A 21,672-nucleotide genomic window follows, 5' to 3' on the forward strand; every position below is an offset into this window, starting at 1 on the left:
CACGATCTTGCTGACCATTGCACACTCTGAGCCCTCAGCTCCCAGCTCCACTGCACCATCTTCCATATGTGATCTATGGATGGTTCCTGGGTGGCACAAGTGTTTCTGGGGTGCAGCAGTGGGATGGGGACCTGGACATATCCTCATGGCCCCTTGCCATGGGGTGCTGGGAATGTGCCTGTTCAGGCTGTGATGCAAACTGCCAGATCAGAGAAATGCTGCAAGTTGTAACTCGTGCTGCTCATCAACCTTATCTCAGGGATGCAAATGATAAGGAATGACCTCTTTATGCTCATCCTGGGTCAGGCTGGGATCTGGACCATGCTTGTCCCTTTGGAGATGTGGGGGCTGTGGTTTGCTGCTTGGAGGATGGGGATTTGTTTGGTGTGAAGCTGTGCTGCTCCCTGCCTGTGCTTGCCCTGGGTGTGTGGGTGTAGGGGAGGAAAATTACTCTTTGCAAGTTAGAAATACTCTTTGCGAGGTGTTTCTCTGCCCTACTGCCCCCTGAGTGGCTGAAGCCCCACTAGGAGAGGCGTAGGGTCCCAGCCTTGTGCCACTGCACACAGAGGTGCTCTGGCATCAGCAAAATACCACCACTGCACTGAGGGTCTGAGATCTTTCTGCACAGATGCAAACTCATTAGCTTTTTAAGTAATTTTAGAGCTAACAGTGCATTTACATTTTAAATTACAAGTTCTGCATAACTCTTGGCTCGATTTCCAGGCAAAAGGGGGAGCGATCAGATGTGCTGAGTCTGCGAGTTTTCCATGAGGGCTGCGCAGGGCTGCGGCCCCGGCACTGTTTTCTTTGGTCCCTCTCCAAAGCCCGGGGCTCCTGTCCTGCAGGGAGAGCTGTGGCTTGGCTGATGTCACAGCTCCCTCTGCCGGGACCAGGTCTGGGAGAGCAGGATAGGACCCACAGCCCACCGGGAGACAAGGACTGCCACCAAATCCGGCTGCGAGCAGGACCTGTACTATAAAGGCCAATTTTCAGGTGAGGTTACGATTGCTACATTCGCCCTCTTCCTCATGCACACGTGTGACTACACCCAACCCCTCTGTCCCTGCTCTGATGACTGGCAGAGCACCAGCTGCCCACCATGAACCAGTTCCCAGCCTCAGTTTCCCCAGGTCTGAATGGTGCCTTTGGGTCCGTGCTGGACACAGGAGGGGAAAAATGTGCTGTGGCTCACATTGCTGTCACTCCAGTGCAATGGGGACCAGTTTATCCCAGCAGATGACAGAGGCAAGTGGATCTATTGGCTTGGCACCCACCAGAGCCTTTTGTGGGCCAGGCACCGGGCAGTGGTGGGTATTTGGGGGCTGCCAGGCAGCTGGGGTTTGCACACTCCCTAACTTTACTTTTTTCCTTAGAAGCACCCAAGCAGTTGCTGATGCTGGCAGAGATCCTTTCTTCCAACTTGTCTTTCCCTCAAAGAGCCAGTGAAAAGTTTTGGTGCCATGACAATACCCAAATGCAGAACATTTTCCTGCACAGGTAAGACCAAAATGCCACTTAGGATCACCAAGTCCTGAGACCACTGTGGTCACCTCCAAGATGCAGGGAGAGACCAAAGCTGGGCTGTGGCACCAACACAGCCTGGCAGAGCCCAAGAGATGGGCTCAGGCCCATTGGCTGCCCCAGGTGAGGTGAGGAGGATGTCTGTGGGCATGGGGATGGTTGTCAGAGGCACCAGCAGCCCCAGAGCAAATACCTGCACTTGGAGCTCATGCATATTCCTTGGGTTTAGGTTTAGCCCTTGGTTTCCACCCAGATTGTTTCCCACAAAGTGTGGGGCCACAGCCCTTGCAGGACACAGCATTCAAAGCCCTGGCCAAAGAGATGTTTCCTGTTTTCCAAATTCCCCTGTCCAGATGGGTTGCTGGACTGGGCTCACGATGGAGCCGGGCTCCTCTTGCCCTGGGCATGAGGAGGGGACATGTCTGTCCCCAGGTTCTCAGCACAGGTGGCCCTATCCCTGCTCTGCCCATTGACAGCCCAACTTCCCCGGGAAATTTCACGGTGCTCATTACACTCCACAACCGAGAACAACAAGCTCCTTTCGGAGAGGGTGCTTGTGAAAGCAGGGTGGAGGCCAGGGCTGGCACACCCTGGAGAACACCCTTAAATACCCTGCCAAACAGAAACCCAGCCAGGCCACAGGTTTCCCCGACCCGCTGCTGCCAGCAAGCAAACACCTTCCCTCGTCCCTGCCCGTGGCAGCCGAGCAGTCAGACACGGGGCAGGTCCTGTGGGCACTGTGGCAGTGGATGGCAGCATCTCCCCATCAGGGAATGAGTGATCCTTGGGATGGTCATCCCCTAACACCCCAAGCCACAAATGCCAAACTGTCCTGTGCCAGTGTTAAATGGGGCTTCCCAGTAAAACCAGTCCCTGGTTTAGCTTACACAAGGGTGCAGGAGGTGGTGTGTAGGGAGCAGAGCGAGGCCAAGGGACTGTGCCAGCAGTCTAGCCACTGCATGGACACCCTATCCTCAGCCAGACATCCCCAGTTCCTCAACTTTGAGCATCACTCAAAAGTGATCCTGAGTCACAGGCCATGCCTTTATTTTCTGGCAGCTGCTGCAAGGATGGAGGCATTGGCACTCATTAGCACTCAGCTGCTTTTTTCTCCCCACCCTTAGGAGCTGGCTGGACCCCCAGACCACAGTCTGGGGGAGGGAGAAGGCAGGGGATGTTTTGGGGATGTCCAAGGTTGTACGGTGATTCTGCTGGAGATGCAGGTTTGCAGGTATCAAGTGAGCATTGCAGCATTCCTGCTTGGCTGCTGGGTACCACATCTGGCCCATGGGGACACAGCTGCTTCCCCAAGCTGACGGTGGCATGGTGATTATTGGCTGCTTCCCTGGGATGGCACGTGTGCTCTGCCATGTCACGTGGGACTGACATGGGAACCGAGAAAGGACATCACCCACAGAACACCAGGTAGGTCCTACAGGCAGAAGGGAGGAATGTGCCTTGGGCTGGAGCACCTAGTCCTCAGCCCTGCCTGATGCTCCTCTTTCCCAGCCTTGCCTGGAGCTGGTGACAGCCACAGTGCCCACACTGGAGGGTGACACTGGGGTCCGGGACCTGCCAGGCCAGTGCAGGCCATTGCACCCCACTTGCTTTACTGTTTCCTGCCCATCCCATCAGGGATTCATTTCCTGGGCCAGCAGCTGAGTAACACATGGCTGTAGGAAAGTGGAGGGCCAGGACAGGACTGAGGGGAAAGGGGGTCCATGTGTGGCACCCCTGGCATGGCCTGGCTTTGCTGTGCCTTGCACAGTGTCTCCCAGCAGCCCAATACAGGGCTGGATGTGCCACCAATACAGCCTGGTATGGATGCAGCACCTCGCCTTGAAACTGCTTTTGGGACCCTCCATGGCTATTCCCAAAAACAAAGTGCCCCAAAAGGCAGCAGCATGGACACAGATCAGTGTGTTTGTGACAGCGCTGCTGGGCTGCTGGGAAAGCAGGAGAGGTGGAGGGTCATTTTATTTTAATTCTGGCTTTAGGTATTAACAGGGCGAATAATTTTCTACATTTGCTTAATGCAATTCAAAAATATGAGCAAAATGTCAAGCAATGCCATGGATTCTGCCATCAGTTTTCTCAGGGCTGGAGCGAACTCTCTGGTACCCATTGTCCTGTTACCCATCACCCCAGCTTGCTCCCAACAAAGAGCACAGGGACACATCTGCAGATGGCACTGAGCATCCCAGGGGGGAGCCAGGGCAGAGCAGGGTGTGGGGCATCACTGGTACCCCAGACCCATCTGTCTGGATTCATCCCACTGAACACTGACAGTGCTGCTGGGAACAAGTGTACTTTGAGCACAGGCACTGCCTGATCGTTCCAGGTCATCATCCAGATCATCATCATCCCCAGCTGCTGAATGTCCCTGGTCCCCCATGGCACCCAAACTCCTGGCTTGCTCTGGCAGAGCCCTGAAAGCAGCAGTGAGGATGGGGTCGTGCCCAGCACTGCTCATGGAAATGCTGAAGCTGGAGGGAAACTGAAACCAGGAAACCGTTTTAGGAGGACTTGAATCAAGCCCAGTGATGGAGCTGACTCTGTGCCACTCCACATGCTGGGGTGATGGTACTGAGCAGCCAGATACCCCAGCACCACAGCATCCCCTATGTGAACGAGGGATCAGCTCAGCAGTTCCAGGGGTGACAGATCAGATCAGCAGGGGCACATGGGTCCCAGGGGGCACGGTGAGTGGGAAACTCTCAGTAGCTGGGACAATACTGACACCAGCTCCTTGGTAGCACCACTAAATGGGACCATTTGCTCTGCTGGGGCAAACACTGGCACTGCAGGATTGATGCCCTGTACATCCTGTCCTGGATGCTTTGGTGGGAGAAAGCTGGGAGGCAAAGGCACAGAGGAAGCTGTGGGACCCTCAGCTGGCATGGGGGTCAGGTCAGTGCCTGTCACTGCATGTGGTGCAGCACTACCTGCCCTCTGGCACCGGGGACCCCACTCATGGAGAGCCCTGCAATACCAGCCTGAGTTCTGGGGCAGCTTGAGGGGAGTGGTGATCTCAGCTTTCATCATTCTCTCTCACTTTTTTGGACTGACAGGGCCAACTTCCAGCTGCTCCTGCTGACTGATCTCTGTATCCTTTCAGGATGCACTTTGACAACAGCTATATTTTCCTGTTGCAGGACACTAAGCTCTAACACATCAGTGCTCTATGAAGCCAGCAGAGCCCAGGAGGTCCTGGTGGGACCTGATGGGAGCAGCCATCACCAGGGGAGACACATGGGTGAAGGCTGGACCACCTGACCCACCATGGAACTGCACCGCCTGGAGCAGCAAGTGCAGGGCTGCCAGGAGGGCATCCAGCCCAGAAACCACCTAAACCCAGACAGTAAGTCCTATACAAGCACAGGTGGATTTCTCAAGGGCCCTGTCCCCTCTCGGGTGAGCCTGTAGCCACCAGTGCCCGGGCACAGGTAGCAGCAGGCTCGACACCATGCTACTCTGGCCCAAGGACAGGCTCTGCCCTCGCAGGAGGCGCCGGGGAAGGACCTGTCTGCCACAACATCCCTTTGTTACCACCCATTATCTCACTGCCACAAAGCGGCAAAGCTGGGCTGGCACGGCCGTGTCCCAGCAAAACCTGGCACTGGCTCTGGGGACCCTCACTCACACTCATCCCCCCAGGACACCCTCTGGCTGTGTTTTGGAAATGCGCCCATGGCAGGGATGGCCAGGCTTCCCCTGTCCCTGGAGTTCGGTGCTATCAGCTGTGGGCAGTGATGGTGACAAATGCAGAGGAACCTGCGGGAATTTGGGAACCAAAAGGCCTGAACAGGGTAGAAGACAGATCCTGGCAGCCAGCCTGGTGCTACCTTTTACCTCTGCTGTGATAAACCCACAGCCTGGCCCTTCTCCACAGCCACAAACAACCCCTGAGTGTGGCACTGTGGCTCGGCAGGTATGCCAGCACCCGGGATGGCTGCGGGCCACAGCACTGGGGTCAGCTGGGGATGCCAACCCCAAACCCTTCCATGCCCCTGTCACTGTAGACCTCCCACACGAACACCCCTTATTTCAACCATCCCGACCCCACTCGTGTTTCGGAGCAGACCTCCCAGGGCACGGGGCTCCCGCGGGGTCCCAGGAGGCCAGGGAAGGCTGAGCAGCACGGCTGCCCACCCGGGGAGGGATGGGGAGATGCACGGGGCATCCATGACCCCATTGGAGCCGCTACCTCCGGGGCAGGGAGCCCAGCCCTCGGCCCCGCTCAATAACCGAGCTAACGAGAGCCGCTGTCAACAAGTCTGCAGCTCCCCAGCCGGCGCAGGAAGGACGCCTGCTCCAGGGATCCGGGAGGAGAAACCTGTTTCACTGACCTTGCTCCATCACCGCCTTCTTGGTTGCGCCGTGGGCGTTTGGGGCTGCGGCGGGGGGCGAGCGGCTCGGCCGCCCCTCAGGGGCACGGCGAGGAGGAAGAGGAGGAGGAGCGGGGCTGGGGCCGCATCGCCGGCGGGCCGGGGGTGTGGGGGGACGCGCCGGGCGGGAGGGCGAGACCCCGCTCCGTCGATGCGGTGCCTCGGCGGGGCTCCTCGCCTGCCTGCGGAGCCTCGCTCCACCCCTCTCCAGCTAATAAAGCCTCCGCCGCGCCGGTCCCTCCTTTGCCACTGACTCACAAGCTGACCCAGCCCAACCCCCGAACTGCCCCGCACCTCCATTTTTTGACCTACAAAGCCGCGCTCATCCCCGCCGCTCTCCTGCTGCCTTACATAAGAGCACCCAGCGCCAAACCAAACCCTGCGGCACTCGGACACCCGCAAGTGATGCCCGAGGGGCAGCAGTGGGTGCTCGGCGGCGCGGTATGGGCTCGGTCACCCGTGCCCAGGGGCTGCACAGCCCGCGAGGGCACTCACTGATGCCCCAGACAGCATCTCCCCAGGGGCTTCGCTCGCGTTTCAGGGGGTGGGAAGAGGAGGTGAGCAGCCGGTGCCGTTCTTGGCATGGCGTCCTGCCTACTCTGGTGCCAGGGAATGCCTTCACCTCACTGTCCTGGTGCTTTGGCACCCCTCCAGTACCCCGAAACCCGGCCGGTCGGGTTTGGAAAGCAGGCCAGGGAAGGTGGAGCCTTTATGGGCACTGGTCGGGCTGTGATGGTCTGTGCTGGACTCATCTCCACTGCTGGTCAGGGACCAGCTCTGGCCACATCCTGCCCCTTCTCCTCTGCCCTGGGAAAAGTATAAAAACATCTTCATTTCTTTCTTTTTTTTTCCAGTTGCTTTCACAGAGAACACACTGCTCCATGTGAAGCAGGACTGTGCCCCAAAGGGTCCTGAGGTGGAAGATGAGCACCTTTGGGTCACAGCAGGGACCAGGTGACAGCACCCGCCAGCACCCCTGCGGGAAGGCTGCTGGCGGAGGGGCCCATGGAGCACCCGGCAGATGGAGCGAGACCCAGGAATTTTGTGTCCCAGGACTGGCCGCGGTGCCGGGCCAGGATGGGCAGGGAGAGAGGCAGGAGCCGGCTCAGCCGCGGCCCAGCGCTGCCTGACGTAAGAGGTTATACAAGCCCGTGCGGGCAGGGTGCTGGGAGCAGCATCGGCGTGTCTGTGACTGGAGCCCTGCTCCGGCTCCAGGATAACGCCTACAGGAACGGGGACAGCCCTGCCCCGTGCTGGGCATCCCTCAAGAAAACCCAAGGTGGCAGTAAGGGCGGCCCGACCCTCCTCAGGAGGCATTTTGGAGGTGACGAGAGGGGCCCCTGTGTGCCAGCGGAGCAGCACATCTCCTCCCACTGACACCAGGTGATAGATCAGCCCTCGGTATTCGAGGCGGGCTGCAGAAGGCGTTACTCACCTGGCCCGGGGCTGCTCGGCTCTGCCGGGCAGGGATGCCACGTGCTCAAACCGCCTTTCCCAAGGGAAGATCAGCCTCCTGGGTGGCTTTCCATGCCAGGGGGGATGAGCAGGTCCCCTGCCCTCCCCAGGCATCCCACGGCACCAGGATCTGGAGGAGGTGACACGGGATGGGTGCCTTCCTCTCTGAAGGTGACCACAAGCTTCCTTTCTCACCACCCCAGGGACAGGTGATGCCAAGAACTGTCCCAGCCTTGACAGCAGGATAAGGTGGTGCTGGGACTAAAGGCTGAAAGAATCACCTTTTTACACTATTTATTCCCAAAATTATTGTGTATGTAAAGAAGGAGGGGGAGCTGGCACCACTGGCTGTCTCTCCTCATGTCCTCCCCACCCTGGCTCCCCAACAGTGCCACCTCCAGCAGAGCCTTCCCAAGGGACTGAGGGCAATGTTCCATATGGCAGGGGATGGGCATGGGATCCCACTCATGATATCACTGTGGACTTGTCTTCTGGAAAGGTGATTTTGTTGACCACACTATGGGAATGGATTTTGAGTGGATTTTTTTCCATTATGGGAAAGGGACACCTGCTGTTAGGGGGAAGCAGAGGTCAGAGGGATATTTTTTAGATGTCTGAGAGAAAGTTTTCTCCCACTGTGGAGCAGATGGAGTGAATTCCTGTGTGACAGGGTATCCGTGGTCAGGGAAAACCCATCGATCCATGTGCAGGCTGAATCTGGGATTTCCTATCCTTTCCAAGGAAACTGGTTTCACTCCTTTTCCCAACAAAACAGCAGTCTTAGTCATCCCTCTTCCAGCAAGTCTCCTGGTCTCGCAGAGGCGTGACCTTTGCCACGTGCCAGAAGGCGACATCCTTGTTGGGAAGCAGACCCAGGTTGGCCAGCGGGGCTATTCCCAGAACTGCCTCTGGCCTCTCTTGGTAAATCCTGCTATCAGCTCCCTGCCTGGCTCCAGCTGGCCATGACCCAGCCAGGGATGTGGTCATAGGACGGATTCTGTGTTTTCCAGCAGATCCGGCTGCCCTTGGGCTCCCTGGGCTGGCAGGTGCCTGGGAGGTGCCAGCAGCGCCTTGTGAACCCTCCATGCACTTCGGAGGAACACTCCAGGCTGTGCCAAGGTCCTCGTGACGCTCGTTGTGCCACAGCAAGCGCTGCAGGAGGCCAGACTTATCTCCAGCTTGTGCCAAGCTTGGCTCATTGTTGATTGTTCGCTTCCCAAACAGGAAGAAAGGTAAAAACAAACCCTACTTTTTTCTGCAGAACTGCCCTCTGGGTTCTCCGTTCCTGCTGTGTCACTCTCCAGCTGCTCCAGATGTGGCACGTGTGGGACAGCAAGGACCCTCTGGAGGGTCATGGCCATCTGATGGACCAGAAGAGCCCTTGCAGGATGAAGTGATGGCTTCAGGGTTGAGCTCTTGTTCATTTTTCACCCAGTCTCATCCCTGTGGTCCCTGTCTCCCTGTGCCCTCCAGCCCAGCAACTTCTAGAACTGGGGGATTGGAAACCCCAAAAATTTGGGTGAGGAATGGCTCGGAGGCCCTCAGGTCCCCTGGCCTGGCAGAGCAGGCAGCTCTACCTGCCGCAACAGCTCCTACACCCACAGTTTAGCCCTAACCTGGTTTCTATTCTAAGCCCTATTTTTTTTTCATAGGCCTCCTCCCTCTTTTGCTGTGCCCCACTTTGCCCTCCAGCCGGTGAGCTCCGGCTGCTGCTGACCCCGATCCCAGCGGGACCTTGTCAAAGTCGGTAATAAAACACACTGGTGAGGTGAGGTTGCTCAGGTCAGGGGTGGCTCCTGCTTCCCCAGGCTGGGATTAAGGAGCAGCACCTTGGATTTGCCTGCAACAACTTATGGTGGGAGGGGAAAAGCAGGAGGAATGGGGCCAGGGAGATGTTTCTTTCATAGGAAAACCAGCTGGAGGATTAACAGCTTTCTTGGTGTTTGTGTTTTCTTAGTAGGCTGCAAAAATGCCAGTTTTCAGGCATTGGGGATGGAAAACGGCTCCTTCACCCAGTGGTGCTGGCAGGACTGGGGATAAAGCCATGTGCCAGCCAGAGCTGGCCCACAACCTCCTCTGGGCTCCTTCAGATATTCCCTTGGTGGACTGGGATCCGGAGCACCACTGCTCCAAAGGTATCATTAGAAGAGTCGTGTTTTTCCAAGCTAACTGGTTGTATGGGTCCAGCCATGCTGATGAAATAGCTGCCAGGCAGCGTGTGAGTTATCCCTCTGGATGGCAGGGAGCATTGGGCACTCGCCTGGAAGAAGAAACAAAAACTCCCCTCGGTGTGGTGGCCAGTTTGGCAAGGCTCTGGTGAGCTGCCTGTGCCCACTGGGAGGGATGTAATGGACAAGGTGGACACACTGGGTACTGGCTGGGTGAATCCCCAAGCCTGGCAGGGAGATGAAGCTGCAACAGACCCTCTCCCCATGCCCTCAGCTGAACCATCAACTCCCCACAGCAGCCGAAGGAGGGAAAATAGGTTCTGCTTGTGCGAGACCTGTGAGGTGGGGGTGCCTTCTTGGAGTCTGGCTGGATTTGGGCAGCCCTTTGGCTCCCAACCAAATTTCCAGCCCAAATGAGTGACACAGCTCATTGGCTTCCCACCCTGGCTGGGCGGCTCGCTCCCTTCCAGGCACTGCCTCCCAGGCACAGCAGGTTACATCATGGCCCCAGCTGCCCTCGCCTTCCCTCCGGCTGGAGCAGCGTGGGATCGGGCACCTGCCCGGGGACCGTGGCACCTAATTGCTGTTTGCACCCAGGGTGGCACCAACCCGTCATGCCAGGGAAGAGCATGGACCCGTGCCCGGCCGAGGGCAGTGCCCATCCCAGGTGCAAGCGACAGCATCGTGCAATCCCTCCTCTTGCCAGTTAAAGATGTACATGGGCTTCTTAATGAGCAGGGAGCTTTCTGTCTTGTAGGAATTCCTGGTTTCCATGAATTCTATGTATCCTGATCCCACCAAGAGCAGCAACAGAATCAAGACCCAGGTACTGGTTGGCACCCACATTAGACTGGGCAAACACAGCAGCCCCGACAGAGCCTGTCCAAAAACTCCTAGGAGAGAAGATAAGAGACTCAACCCTGAGCCCTGCTCTCCCTCCCAGCCCCTTTTCCTTCTGGCATGTGAATCCAGCAGTGGAAGCTGGTGGGGAGACTTGGCCCCCAGTAGCAGCTGTGGGTAGTGGCACTGAGCCATCCTGACAAACCATCTTTGCTCAGCCATGGCCCCAGCCCAAGTTGGCAAGTGCTGGGTAATGCCATCCTGGGGCCCTCATCCTCCCTCCGCGTGCTGAGGAGGTTGGAAATGTCCCTCTTTCCTCGAGAGGGCAGAAGATGGAGCCTGGAGTTACCCTGCCTGCACCCAGCACTAAAAATTTTGTGTGGGTGTCTGATGGGGAGCTGCCGAGCTGGGTGCCTGCCCACGGGGACATGTGTGTGGCTGGCCCTGGTGGCTCTGGCTGAGGACCAGGAGGGCACCTGGGAGGGCTGGGGTTGGGCAGTGCCATGTTTAAAAGTTAAAGCTTATTTAATTTTCAAGGACTAGAAGTGTAGTGTTGTGCCCAGGAGTGTTGTTTCAATTGCTGGCTGATGACTGGCACTGAAGCAGTGACTGGTTCCCTCCTCAGCACCCACTGTTGCCAGGACAGGACCCTGCAGAACTCCAGGGTCACAAAAGAGCTGCCAGGCCAGCAGGTGAGAAGACTCAGCCATCCCTTGGTGGTACCGTCGTCGGCAGGCTCAGCATTTTGGAAGCGGAAAGGGATGGAGCCCACGGCATCTCCACCGCACTCCTGCGTTGGGTAACACCTGGCCAGGCAGTGACGCCAGGCACAGAGGGGTGGGGGCAAGCAGTTTCGGTCGGGGCAAGAGCAGAGGCACCCAAACCAGTGATTACCTTGGCCCTGAGCTGCTAAGTGGAGGAAGTCTGTGATTAGTTGACACCTCCAGCCAGGCTTTGGAAATTAAGCCGGGCTGGAGCAGGGGTGGATGACAACTGCTTTATTCACTGCTGATATATAAAACTGAAAACACAGTCTGGGTACAGTATCAGGATATTCTGGTGGTGGACATACAGCGAGTCCCAGAGGCTTTTGGGGTGCTCATGGGCAAAGCTGTGGCTTTGATCCCTGGGCTGGGATGTCCAAGGGCTCAGTTACCCTTTGTGCTGGGTTTGGTTTCCATGTGCTTTGAATGAGCCTCCATCCACCAGCCACTGCCATGGGTCTCACCCAGCCTTGAGAAGGCAAGGAATTACACCTTGGGGCTTGTCCCTGAGCTTTGAGTTTCTTGTGTTTGCAGGTGGCTACTGGAAAGGGGAGAAGGGAGGAGGTTGTGTTTCGCTTCACGGTGTAACTCAGACCAGGCATGCATCCAACCCCACACAAGGAAGAACCTACCGCTCTGCAGGGCAGTCCCACGGGTCTGTCACTGCTCTGCAAGTGGTGGGGTGCTCGTGGTCTATCCCTGCAGCACAGCAGCATGCTGGCCTGGCCAGGACCTGAAGGACCATCATCCCAACCCCAGAGTGGGGAGCGTTCAGGTTCTGCCATGCCTTGTAGCCCCTGAAGCTTACAGGAGCAAGGAGTTAGGGTGATGTCTCCACACCTGGCTGCTGCTGGCAGGTAAATCCCAGCTCCTCTCACCCTGGAGTGAACATCATTGAGGTTTAGCAGAGCAATTCCCCACATCTGACCTCTGCAGCACTCCCACGTGGAGGTGAAACAGATGAGAAAAACATGGCAGCAATGAAAGGATGGTGTGGACGTCACTGGGGGTGTGGGGCCTGCACCCCCTTTCGGGCGGGACAATGCCCTTTGTGGGGTTTTGCCATTCAGCCACTTCCCAGAAGAGGTGCTGGGGCAGCACAGGGTGGCACTGGAGCAACACAGAGCCTGGATAAGACCAGGCCTCTGTCCACAATGCCTCCCCCGCAGCCGGTGCACGACCCGGCACGGGGCAGCCTGGCTTTGCCCGCCCCGTCTCGCTGTCGTCCGGTCTGAGCCACGCAAACAGATCGCCCAGATTAGCCCGTGCTGGCATCCAGTTTCTTCCCGGAGCTGCTGAAGGTGAGCGGGAAGTTTTCTGTTGCCCAAAGTGGCCACTTGTGCCCTGCAAACAGTGAGGTGTCCCAGGAACAGTGTTTATTTAAGGTTTAAAGCATGAACTTGCCATGTCCCGGCAGGGCTGGGAGGACGTGGGCTATCAAACGGCCCTGGATAGGTCTGGCATCTCACTGCCCCTGCCAGCCCTGTCCCACCTGGGCACCACTGGAGCTTGGAGGGAGGCTGTGGCTGCACCCAAGGTCTTGATCTTGACTTTGCCCCCCATGGGAGGGGGCTCGATAGCTCTGCCCCCCAACACCCAAGGGTTTGGTCCCTGGGAGGGGACTTTGCACCCCCTGGGCCAGGGCTCTGTGGCTGTGCCACCCCCAGCACCCACTAAGAGCTTCTTGCCCTGGCACATGGATCAGGCTGGGTCTCACATTTTGGAAGCCCATCAACTCGGGTCTGAGCATCCCTTGGAAGCCCACCAGCCTAGGGCTAAAGATCCCTTGGGAACCCACCAGCCCAGAGCTAAAGATCCCTTGGGAACCCACCAGCCCAGGGCTGACCATCCTTTTGGAGCCCACCAGCCCAGGGCAGGGATTCCGGAGCTTTTGGCCAAACGACAGTGCAAACAGCTGTTGCACGGAGCTGTGACTCCCTCTGGTGCCTGCCCCGAGGCTCCCGAGCTTGTCCTTCGCTCTTTGCTCATCCCACAGCCCCAGGGATGGAGGGTTTGGGGTGTCCCAGCTGGCCGTGGGGCAGCCTTGGGATGGGTGGGTGAGTGGGAACCTGAGCTAATATCCCACCTTGGCAGCAGCTGTGGGAGCTGCCCGGCTGTGGAACTCGGGATGTGCCAAACACACTTGTGCTTGAATTTGGGGGGATGGAGCTGCTTTCGGGGTGATGGAGGCAGAGCTTTCCCTGCAGATGGAGCTCTTCTCTCGGCCGCTGGGCTCAGGGAGAGGGGCGGGGTGAGGTGATGAATCGGGAGAATTTCTCCTTTTTGAGGACCTCGTGGCTCTGCTAAACCCCAAAAGGCAAAAGGCATTGTGCTTAAATTCTCCCTGCTAAGCAGGGGATGGTGGTAATTAATCCTTCATTAAGTTAATTACCCAAATGTGCTTGGACTGAAAGAGGTCTGTCTGTGTGTGGGGGGGGAATCACACCAGGTATTATAAAAGTGAATCTCTGCAAGCCCAGTGATGCTAGGGTAAGGGGGGGATGGTGGTTTTGGGGTGTCTGGCTTCAGCAGCCAGGGGAGCTGATGGTGCCCCACCACCAGCCCCTGCAGCCTGCTCCTTCCACCCCTGGGAGAAGAGGAGGGTGAGCAAGGTGGGTGGCTGTAGGGATGGAAGGGCTGCTGAGGAGGCTCTGCCCCCCCTCCCCTCCCGGTGTGCAAATACTGCAGCTTTTGCGAACTCCTGGATTTGGGGCTGGAAACAGCACTTTTGGGGGTTGCAGCAGGTGCTGCCCCACGGGCTGGGAGAACCCTGGGAGGGGTCAGCAGGAAGCACCTTGCAGCCACTAGGTCCTGCCAGCCTGGCAGGCGTGCCCTTGTGCCAGGATAAAATGGCCCGTTTTCCCCTTGTTTGGAAGCAGGGACATGGGAAGAGCCTGCTGGGGGGCAAATTTGGCCTTTCCAGAGGCTGGACTCAGTTCTGCAGGCAGAGGGGTCAGATGAGGACAGTGGTGGGGGCCTGATCCCCAGTGGAATCTGCCTGTGGGACCCCCATGCTGCCTGTGGCGAGGGGCAGCCGTGGGGTTAGCAGCTGCTGGCAGGAGTTCATTGCTCCAGGGATTACACTGATCCTCTCCAGCTGCCCTGCTGTGTGCTGAATGATTTCTGAGTCTTAAATATGTTTTTCCTGCTAAATTGGAGGTGTTTGTGTCCACAGTGCAAAGGCCAAGTCAGTGTTTGCTTTGATCCCTAAAATCTCAGCCCTGTGATTTGCCCTGTGTGTGGTGGAAAATCAGATGCAAATTGATTTCTTTTGAAAAAGTTTCTTTTGAAAATGGAGCTCTGCGAGGCAGCAGATTCAGGGCTACAATCCTGAATCTTCTGCCTGTCCTTATGGCTTTGCAGAGTCTCCTTATGGCTTCTGCTCTCCTGTCAGCATCGTGACTCCCACCTTGGCTGTACCTTAAAGGAAGAAGCACTTGTGGGTTCAACACTTTTCCCCAGAAGCCAAAACTCAGCCTCTCCCATGTAGTTTTCAACCCACTAATTGTTCTCTTCTCCCAGGTGGTCTCTGGTCCTGGTGGCAGGTGCCTCTGCCCGTGCACACTGGCATGCTTGCTGCTGGCTGCAGAGGGATCCTGACAGATCATGTTGGTCTTGGATGTGTGGCTGATCCCCACCTCCTCCTCCTCAGCCTCCACCACATAACCAGTTCTGCCCCCTTGTGCAATGGCAGCTCCACCACCGCTCCCCTTTGGCTCCACGGAACGGCAGCGTGGTGCCCTCAGAGCAGGGATGTCACTGTGCTGCCACTGTCCCTTGTGGTGACATCCACCGTGGGTAATGAAGAGGTAATGAAGGTGTCACTCAGGAGCAGCCCCACCCGATGTACCTTTGGATCTGACACCCACCTCCCCTGGCCTGGCAGCACCCATGGGTGATGAAAGCCACTGTGTGTATCAGAATGAATCACTGGCTGGGCTTCACACTGTGATTCCTCAGTACCTCTGGCTCTAGAAATGGTCTTTCCTAATACAAGCTCTTGCAGTGGAAATGAAACCTCAGCAGGTCCCTGATGCACCCTTGGCTCTGCTGCTTTTGCAGCTGTTGGGTTTTTTTTTTAATTGTTATTAATTTTTTTCCCCAGGGTATGATGACAATTCTCTGGGGCTTGGTGCAACTTGGGTGTGAGGTTTGCTTTGCTTCCCTGCATGTCACTGCAGTGATGTGATGTTACTGGAGGTGCTGAGCCCATCTCATTTTGGGGATGAGATACCCCAGCGTTGGGTATAGCAAACCAGCCTTGTTTGTTGCAACTCCATAGGGATTTGCTAGATGTCAATGTTCATTAAGGTTTGGGTGGAGCAGTTGAGCTGATTTGGGTTTTGGTAAGGAAAAATAACAAAGCAAGAGGAAATCCAGTGCCACAGTGAGGAGCAGTGTTGTTTTAGTCCTCCTCCATAAGGAAATGGGGCTCAGGAGGTCCCGGTCTGCGCACAGGCATCCCCAAATCTTTTGGATGCCTGTGTTGAGTCTGGGTGATCAGTCAGGAGGTAGCGACTGACAAAGGAGGAAATCCTTACAGAAATTCTGGAAACAGCTCAGAAGAGAAGAGGGACCCTGTGGGGGTCACGATTGGGTGCCAGAGCTTCTAGGGACAGATTTGGGGTGACCTGGTCCCTGGCAGGTGCCCCTGGGCTCGGTGTGTCCCCCAGCACAGAGGAGGGAGCGAGCGGCCCCGCAGCAGCAGCAGTTCGGGCAGGCACAGGCAGCCGCGCAGCCGTGCGCTGCCCCTCCTTCCCAACGCCGGCTCCCTGCTGTGGAAAAGGCCGTTTTTCTCCCCAAAACAGCTCCCTCGTGGGACAGGCAGTGTTTGCTCCCTCTCCCCGGCAGAAGCGAAACCCTATCCCCGTGCTCAGCGCTCCGCTTGGGTTTCTCAGGGCTATTTCAGGCACTTGGCTCCTCTGCCTCCAGCGTTTCCACTGCCTCTCTCCATCTTTTTTTCCGCTCCTCCGCTGCCGTCGCCTCCCCGTGCCCTCGCCGAGTGTCCTCCCCGCGGCCCCGCCGCCGCGGCTGCTCCCCGATATGGGCCACCAAGGCGGATTATTGCCATCGCTAATCTGCATTCGCCCTCCTCCCGGTCCTCCCCTGCTCCTCCCTTCTCCAAATCGCTGCTGTACGGCGCCGGTGTGCGGTGCCGCACGGGCGGACCGGCCACCCTGGGATGGCCAGCGCCGGGAGAGCCACCGAGCCGGGACTGCCGTGAGTAGGGGGCTGTGGTGGCCGGGTGGTGGCCGGGTTGTCCCTGCGGCGGGAGGCTGGGTGGCTCTCCGGCCGTGTCCACTGGCTGCGTCCTCCTTGGATTGTTTATCTTTCTCCATCCCTGCCCTTCCCGTGTCCTTCGGCGGCAGCGGGAGCCGGGAAGCCCGTCTGCGATGGGTCGGGGTGCTGGGGTTGATCCCCTGTGGGTCATACCCTGCGTGGCCTCTGCTCAGTAGGGAGATGGCGGTGGAGAACGGGGACACGGCGGAACAGAGGGGACAGCAGGTCAACGGTGAGGTCAGCGGTACCCCCCGGCTCCGGGGGATGGGGGATCCCCTGCTCCGGGACACGACAGCACCTGACGGCAGCAGGACAGAGGTGATGGCAGCGGGCTGGGAGTCGGGACCAGCGCTGGGTGACAAGGATGGGACCCCCGGGGGGGCCCCACAGCGAACAGGGCAGCAGGAGGAAGCCCTGATGACCGAGCTCTCAGAGCTGGTGCAGAAGGTGGTGAAGAGCAGCAGCTGGTGGGAAAGGCACGGCGTGGACATCAGCATCCTTGCCTGCAGCTTCCTCCTGCTCCCGGCAGGTAACTCACCTCAGCCGCCCCAAATTACAGCCAGGGGGTCCTGGGGGGTCACACCGCCTCCTCATGACTGTTGCACTGCTGGGAGCCTGTTAGCACTTATTAAGGCTGTAACAAAGCCACAATAACCCCTTCACTCTGTGACATGGGGCACCCTGACCCCAATAGAAACCCACAGTGGGTGACAATGACACCCAAGGTACACCCTGGGGTGAGGGGATGGTGGCACCTGGGGTACAGCCTGGGGTGAGAGGATGGTGACACCCGGGATACAGAGGGGTTGATATCTGGGTGGATGGGCACAGTGCAGGAGAGGGAGTCCTCTCCAGTGTGACCCTGTGCCTGGCCATGGGACAGGGAAACCCTGGTGGTTTTGGTGGCAATGCCCACCAAAGTGGTGTGTGCAGGGAGACACAGCTGAGCAAGGGGTCTCCAGTGGCATGTTTGGAAAGCTGGGACCTTCCCTTGCTTTTGAACTCCTGGGGATGCTGAAATCCTGGCAGTCTCATGTCACCAGTGGGATCCCAGCCAGAGCTGTGGGGTGGGATCTGGCACCAGCAGCACCCAGTGCCATCGCAGCTGGAAGTGTCTAAACCTTCAGTGTGATGGCCTGAGGGCAGTGAGGAGGCAAACTCCCCAGCTTGGGTGATGTAAATACCTGTCACCATGGCTGAAGAACAGGTTTAGGGCAATGGCATGTTTGGGTGCAGCAACACCTCCAGCCTGGCTCAGAGGGCTGCAGGACGTGTCCGTGGCCGAGCTCCTGCCCGGCTGGTTTCTCCACAGGGTTCCTGTGCCTGCGGTCAGCCCAGACCATCCCTTTCCTGGCGGGTGTCCTCACCCTCGGCGTGGTGCATCACACCCTGACCGTCAAGGGCAGCCACCTGGCCAGCCACAACGCCTTGACCGAGTCCAAGTCCTGGGGCAAAGTGTGGGCCATCTTCTTCATTGAGGTGAGTGGGGCTGGGGGGTGCGGGTGGCAGCCCCCCAGAAAGGCCCCATCAGCACCTTACCATACTGGGGAATGGTGGGAGTGGTTTCTAGTGCTTAACTCTAAAGTCCATTTCCAGATGGGTTTGGAACCTGTGGAGTGCAGAGCATCTCCCCTGGGTGCTTCTTTATGGTTCCAGAACATCTCCCCTGGGTTCCTCTCCCACAGGCCCAAGCCAGGCAGCACCCAGCCCTGGCACCATGACTGTAAGCTCTCCACCTCTCCTTTCTCTTCCTGCCCAGCTCTGCTCAGCTTTCACAGTCGAGCAGGCCACCTACAACCACGTGAAGATCCACCACGGCTACACCAACGTCATCGGCCTTGGGGACTCCAGCACCTGGAAACTTCCTTTCCTGAACCGCTACGTCTACATGTTCATTGCCCCTCTCGCAGTGCCCATCTTGACCCCTCTGGTTGCACTTGGTACGTGTCCCAGCCACCCTGGGACAGGGTGCAGGGAGCTTGTGACTGTCCACGTCACACCCCACCCAAGGGTCCTGCTTTGTTTGGAGGCATCACATTGACTACACCAGCCCCTGGCGGGACAGGACACCATCTGCAGCAAAGGCAGGAGATGCTGCACTTGCCCTGGGGCAGCATCTGCTGCATCTCCTTTCTGCTGGTGCTCAGAAAACACTTCGCCTTTCCCTATGTTGGATGTTGAAAGCTCTGGAAAAAGCCATTATGAGCCTGAAGCACTCAAAATTTGCTGTCCTTTAACTCAGACCCTCTGCCATTGTGGGGTTCAGTGTCACACATGGGTCTCAGGATGGTCAGAGCATTGCACGGGGTGTGTTTGATGGCTGCGTGTGGGGTGGAGGGTGTGGGGGCTGGGATGCAAAGAGCTCAGGCAGGCAAAGTGGTGTCTCTGGGGAAATAATGGTGCCAGGAAACGATCAGAGAGAAGAGCTCAGAAAGCAGTAAGAGCCTGAGGAAACCCAGCCCTCTGGGCTGCACAACCCAGCTCTGGGCAGTGCCGAAAGCACAGACAATGACTTGACAAGTTGTAAGAAACGAAGATGCATCTGAATCCCCGATGTGATGATGCACAGCTGGATCAGCTGCCCTGAGGAGGCTCTGGGACCCAGCCCCAAAAACCAGCAGGTCTATGGGGTTTGGGCCAACCTGGAGGATGGGGAAAGGGAGATGATGGGATAGGTTGTAGGGTTATTGGCTCACTGGGCAGCCTGGCTGCTGGTGTAGCAGTCATGGCAGGGAAGCATCAGCACCTCTCCCATGTGCTGCTTCTTTTTCCTTGTGCAGATTTGTTGAGGAATGTGGAGTGGAAAGCAGCTCTCCGGACTCTCTGCTGCATGTTCCTGGGTTTTTACTGCCATTACTGGCTGCTGCTCCACATCTCAGGCTTCCAGTCGCCGTGGTCCGCCCTGCTCTGCATGCTGCTCACCCGCTCCCTCCTGGCACATCCCTACATCCACGTCAACATATTCCAGGTAGAGACCTGAAGCTCCAAGATATCTCAACAGTGCTGGAGACAGGCCAGTGACCACCCAGTGCTGGTGACATAGCCTCAGTTGTCACCTCCCTTGTGCTGATGTTGTCACCGGGAGGATCAGGCTGGTGGTGCTGGGTGGGAAGTGGTGGCCCTGGGAGAATATCAGGCCACGTGGGTGTGAAGTACAGGAGGGTGATGTTGTCTGCAGTGGCTTTCAGGATTGGGAGGGTTGGTGTGTTTGCAGGTGTTGGTGCAGGTGGTGTTACAGGTCCTGAGATAGGAAGAGGCCTGTGGCTTAAAGTGTGGGTGAGTTGGGGGAGCTCCTTGGTGTCCATGGACAGACAAGCACGAGATGGAGTGACTTTAGGGACAAACCCAGCTCTGGGGTTTGCAGTCAAACCTCAAAATGTGGCTCAGCCTGGCCCACGCACTGCCAGGGCTGCCATTGGCTCTGCTGGGAAGAGTCTGGGGAGGTGATGGGTGCCACAGGGTCCCCATCCCCCCTGTCCCGCAGCACATCGGCCTCCCCATGTTCGCGGCCGATCGCAAACCCAAGCGGATCCACCTCATGAGCCTGGGCGTCCTCAACCTGCCCCGCAACGCCCTCCTCGACTGGTCCTTCGGCCACTCGCTCATCAGCTGCCACGTGGAGCATCACCTCTTCCCCAGCCTCTCCGACAACATGTGCCTGAAGGTGAGACAGGCCTGCAGGGTGGCTGAGAGTGCTGGGAAGTGACACGGGGATGAGACCACCCACCTCTCCACCACCTCCTCTCCCTGCCGCCAGACCTCTCTGGTGCTGCATTCCCCCTGTTCCAGACACCTCTCATTGCTTTTTGGCAGCCCCTAACCGACCTCCCTCCATCCCATTCCTGTTTCTCCTGGGTTTCTGCTCCCTGCCCCTTCTCCTTGTCGCAGTTCCAGCCCGAAGCAGCCTTCCAGCAGTCCAGGATCCTCCCAGCTCTTTTGCTGGGAAAGTATCCCAAGTATTGCGCAGTCTGATTTTTGGTTCAGCCAGCATCCAGGCAAACCTCCTAGAATTTTGGTCATGCCCTTACTTGTTGCTCTGAGGTGTGGAGTGTGTTCTAAAGGGGCTCTGAGCACTTCCCCAGTTTGAGGGGATCCCAAGACAGGTCCGTGTCCTTCGGCACAGGATCGCCACTTGTTTAATGCTGTGCCCTTATTTTCAGTGCCCTTTGCTCAAGCTCACAGGGCTGGCAGGACCTGTCTCCCACACAGACATGTTGCAGAGAAGGGGGTAATTACGTAGTGGCACCTCCCAGCCCCGCTGCCGAGCCGGCTGTGTGGGCACATGGGGATAACTATGGGTGTGAGTGCCAAGCATGTGTGGCTGGCTCTCATTAGGGCACCTCTCCTAATTCAGAGCCCTACAAAGGCATTTTGCCAAGGTGAACTCCCTGTGTTGCTGCAACTGGAAACCACCTTCCTCTTAATTTTCATGGCAAAGGTGTTATGGCTTGGTGCTGCCTTCTCCAGCCGTGCTTTGGGCATGTGGGATGGGTTTTCTGGGCTCCTTTTGGGGTGCCTCATGCTGGGAACATTGTCCAAACACCAGGGTATCCCACACAGAGGTGACGTTGCCTTTTCTTTTGCAGATCAAGCCCATTGTCTCCCAGTACCTGAAGCAGAAGAAGCTGCCCTACAACGAGGACACCTACAGCTCCAGGCTCCGGCTCTTCCTCCAGAGATACGAGGAGCTGATGGTCCACGCTCCCCCCATCACAGAGCTGGTGGGCATCCAGTGAGGGCTGCAGGACTCGGGGGGGTGCTTCCCACAGGGACTTGCAGCAGGGATGGTTTTAGCAGGATTGGGGCTGCACAGACCAACACTTCCACAAAGCCATCGTGTGGGAAACGTCCCTCCCCGATGTCTTGCTTTTGGCTAGAAAACAGTGCACAGACACTGCAGGAGAGCCAGGCGGTGCAACACCGGGGACAGAAGGATCAGGGTCCCCCCACAGTTATTCCCAGCCAGGGTTTAGTTTTATTCACTCTGCTTTCACGCTTGGGGAGAGGAAACCCCCCCTCTGTGAGAGGTGCAGCACTGTGTCCAGGACATCCAGGACTGACAACCACCAGGATCTGTAGGATGGAGCTGCCACTGTGTGGCTGGGGGCTCAGGGAAGGGATGGATGGTGGGGAGGGGGTTGTGTCACTGCTGCTTGTGCTTTGCCTGACTTTGGGCTAAATCAGTCCCTTTTAGGAACAATGGTTTGGCAAATTCAGCCTTAACACTTTGAGGTGGATTTTCTTTATTGTGTTTTG

At 57.5% G+C, this 21,672-nt stretch overlaps 1 protein-coding gene across 3 annotated transcripts; it reads left to right on the plus strand.

Moving 5' to 3' along the window:
- The first annotated feature begins 16,151 nt into the window (after nucleotides 1–16,151).
- On the plus strand, nucleotides 16,152–21,639 carry FADS6 (fatty acid desaturase 6). 3 transcript variants are annotated; one of them, XM_027691861.1, is made up of 7 exons: nucleotides 16,152–16,356; nucleotides 16,590–16,945; nucleotides 17,729–17,895; nucleotides 18,176–18,356; nucleotides 19,197–19,384; nucleotides 19,901–20,080; nucleotides 21,003–21,639. In XM_027691861.1, exons 1-7 carry the CDS (start codon nucleotides 16,319–16,321, stop codon nucleotides 21,150–21,152), a joined length of 1,260 nt encoding a protein of 419 aa, XP_027547662.1. In that variant the 5' UTR covers nucleotides 16,152–16,318; the 3' UTR covers nucleotides 21,153–21,639. The 3 variants fall into 3 exon arrangements, with proteins under 3 accessions (XP_027547662.1, XP_027547664.1, XP_027547665.1); XM_027691863.1 differs by having other exon boundaries at nucleotides 16,593–16,945; XM_027691864.1 differs by lacking the exon at nucleotides 19,901–20,080.
- Nucleotides 21,640–21,672: the final 33 nt, after the last annotated feature.

The sequence above is a fragment of the Neopelma chrysocephalum genome, unplaced genomic scaffold (genome assembly GCF_003984885.1).
Source record: "Neopelma chrysocephalum unplaced genomic scaffold, ASM398488v2 Primary Assembly neopelma1_84, whole genome shotgun sequence".
Classification (NCBI taxonomy): domain Eukaryota; kingdom Metazoa; phylum Chordata; class Aves; order Passeriformes; family Pipridae; genus Neopelma; species Neopelma chrysocephalum.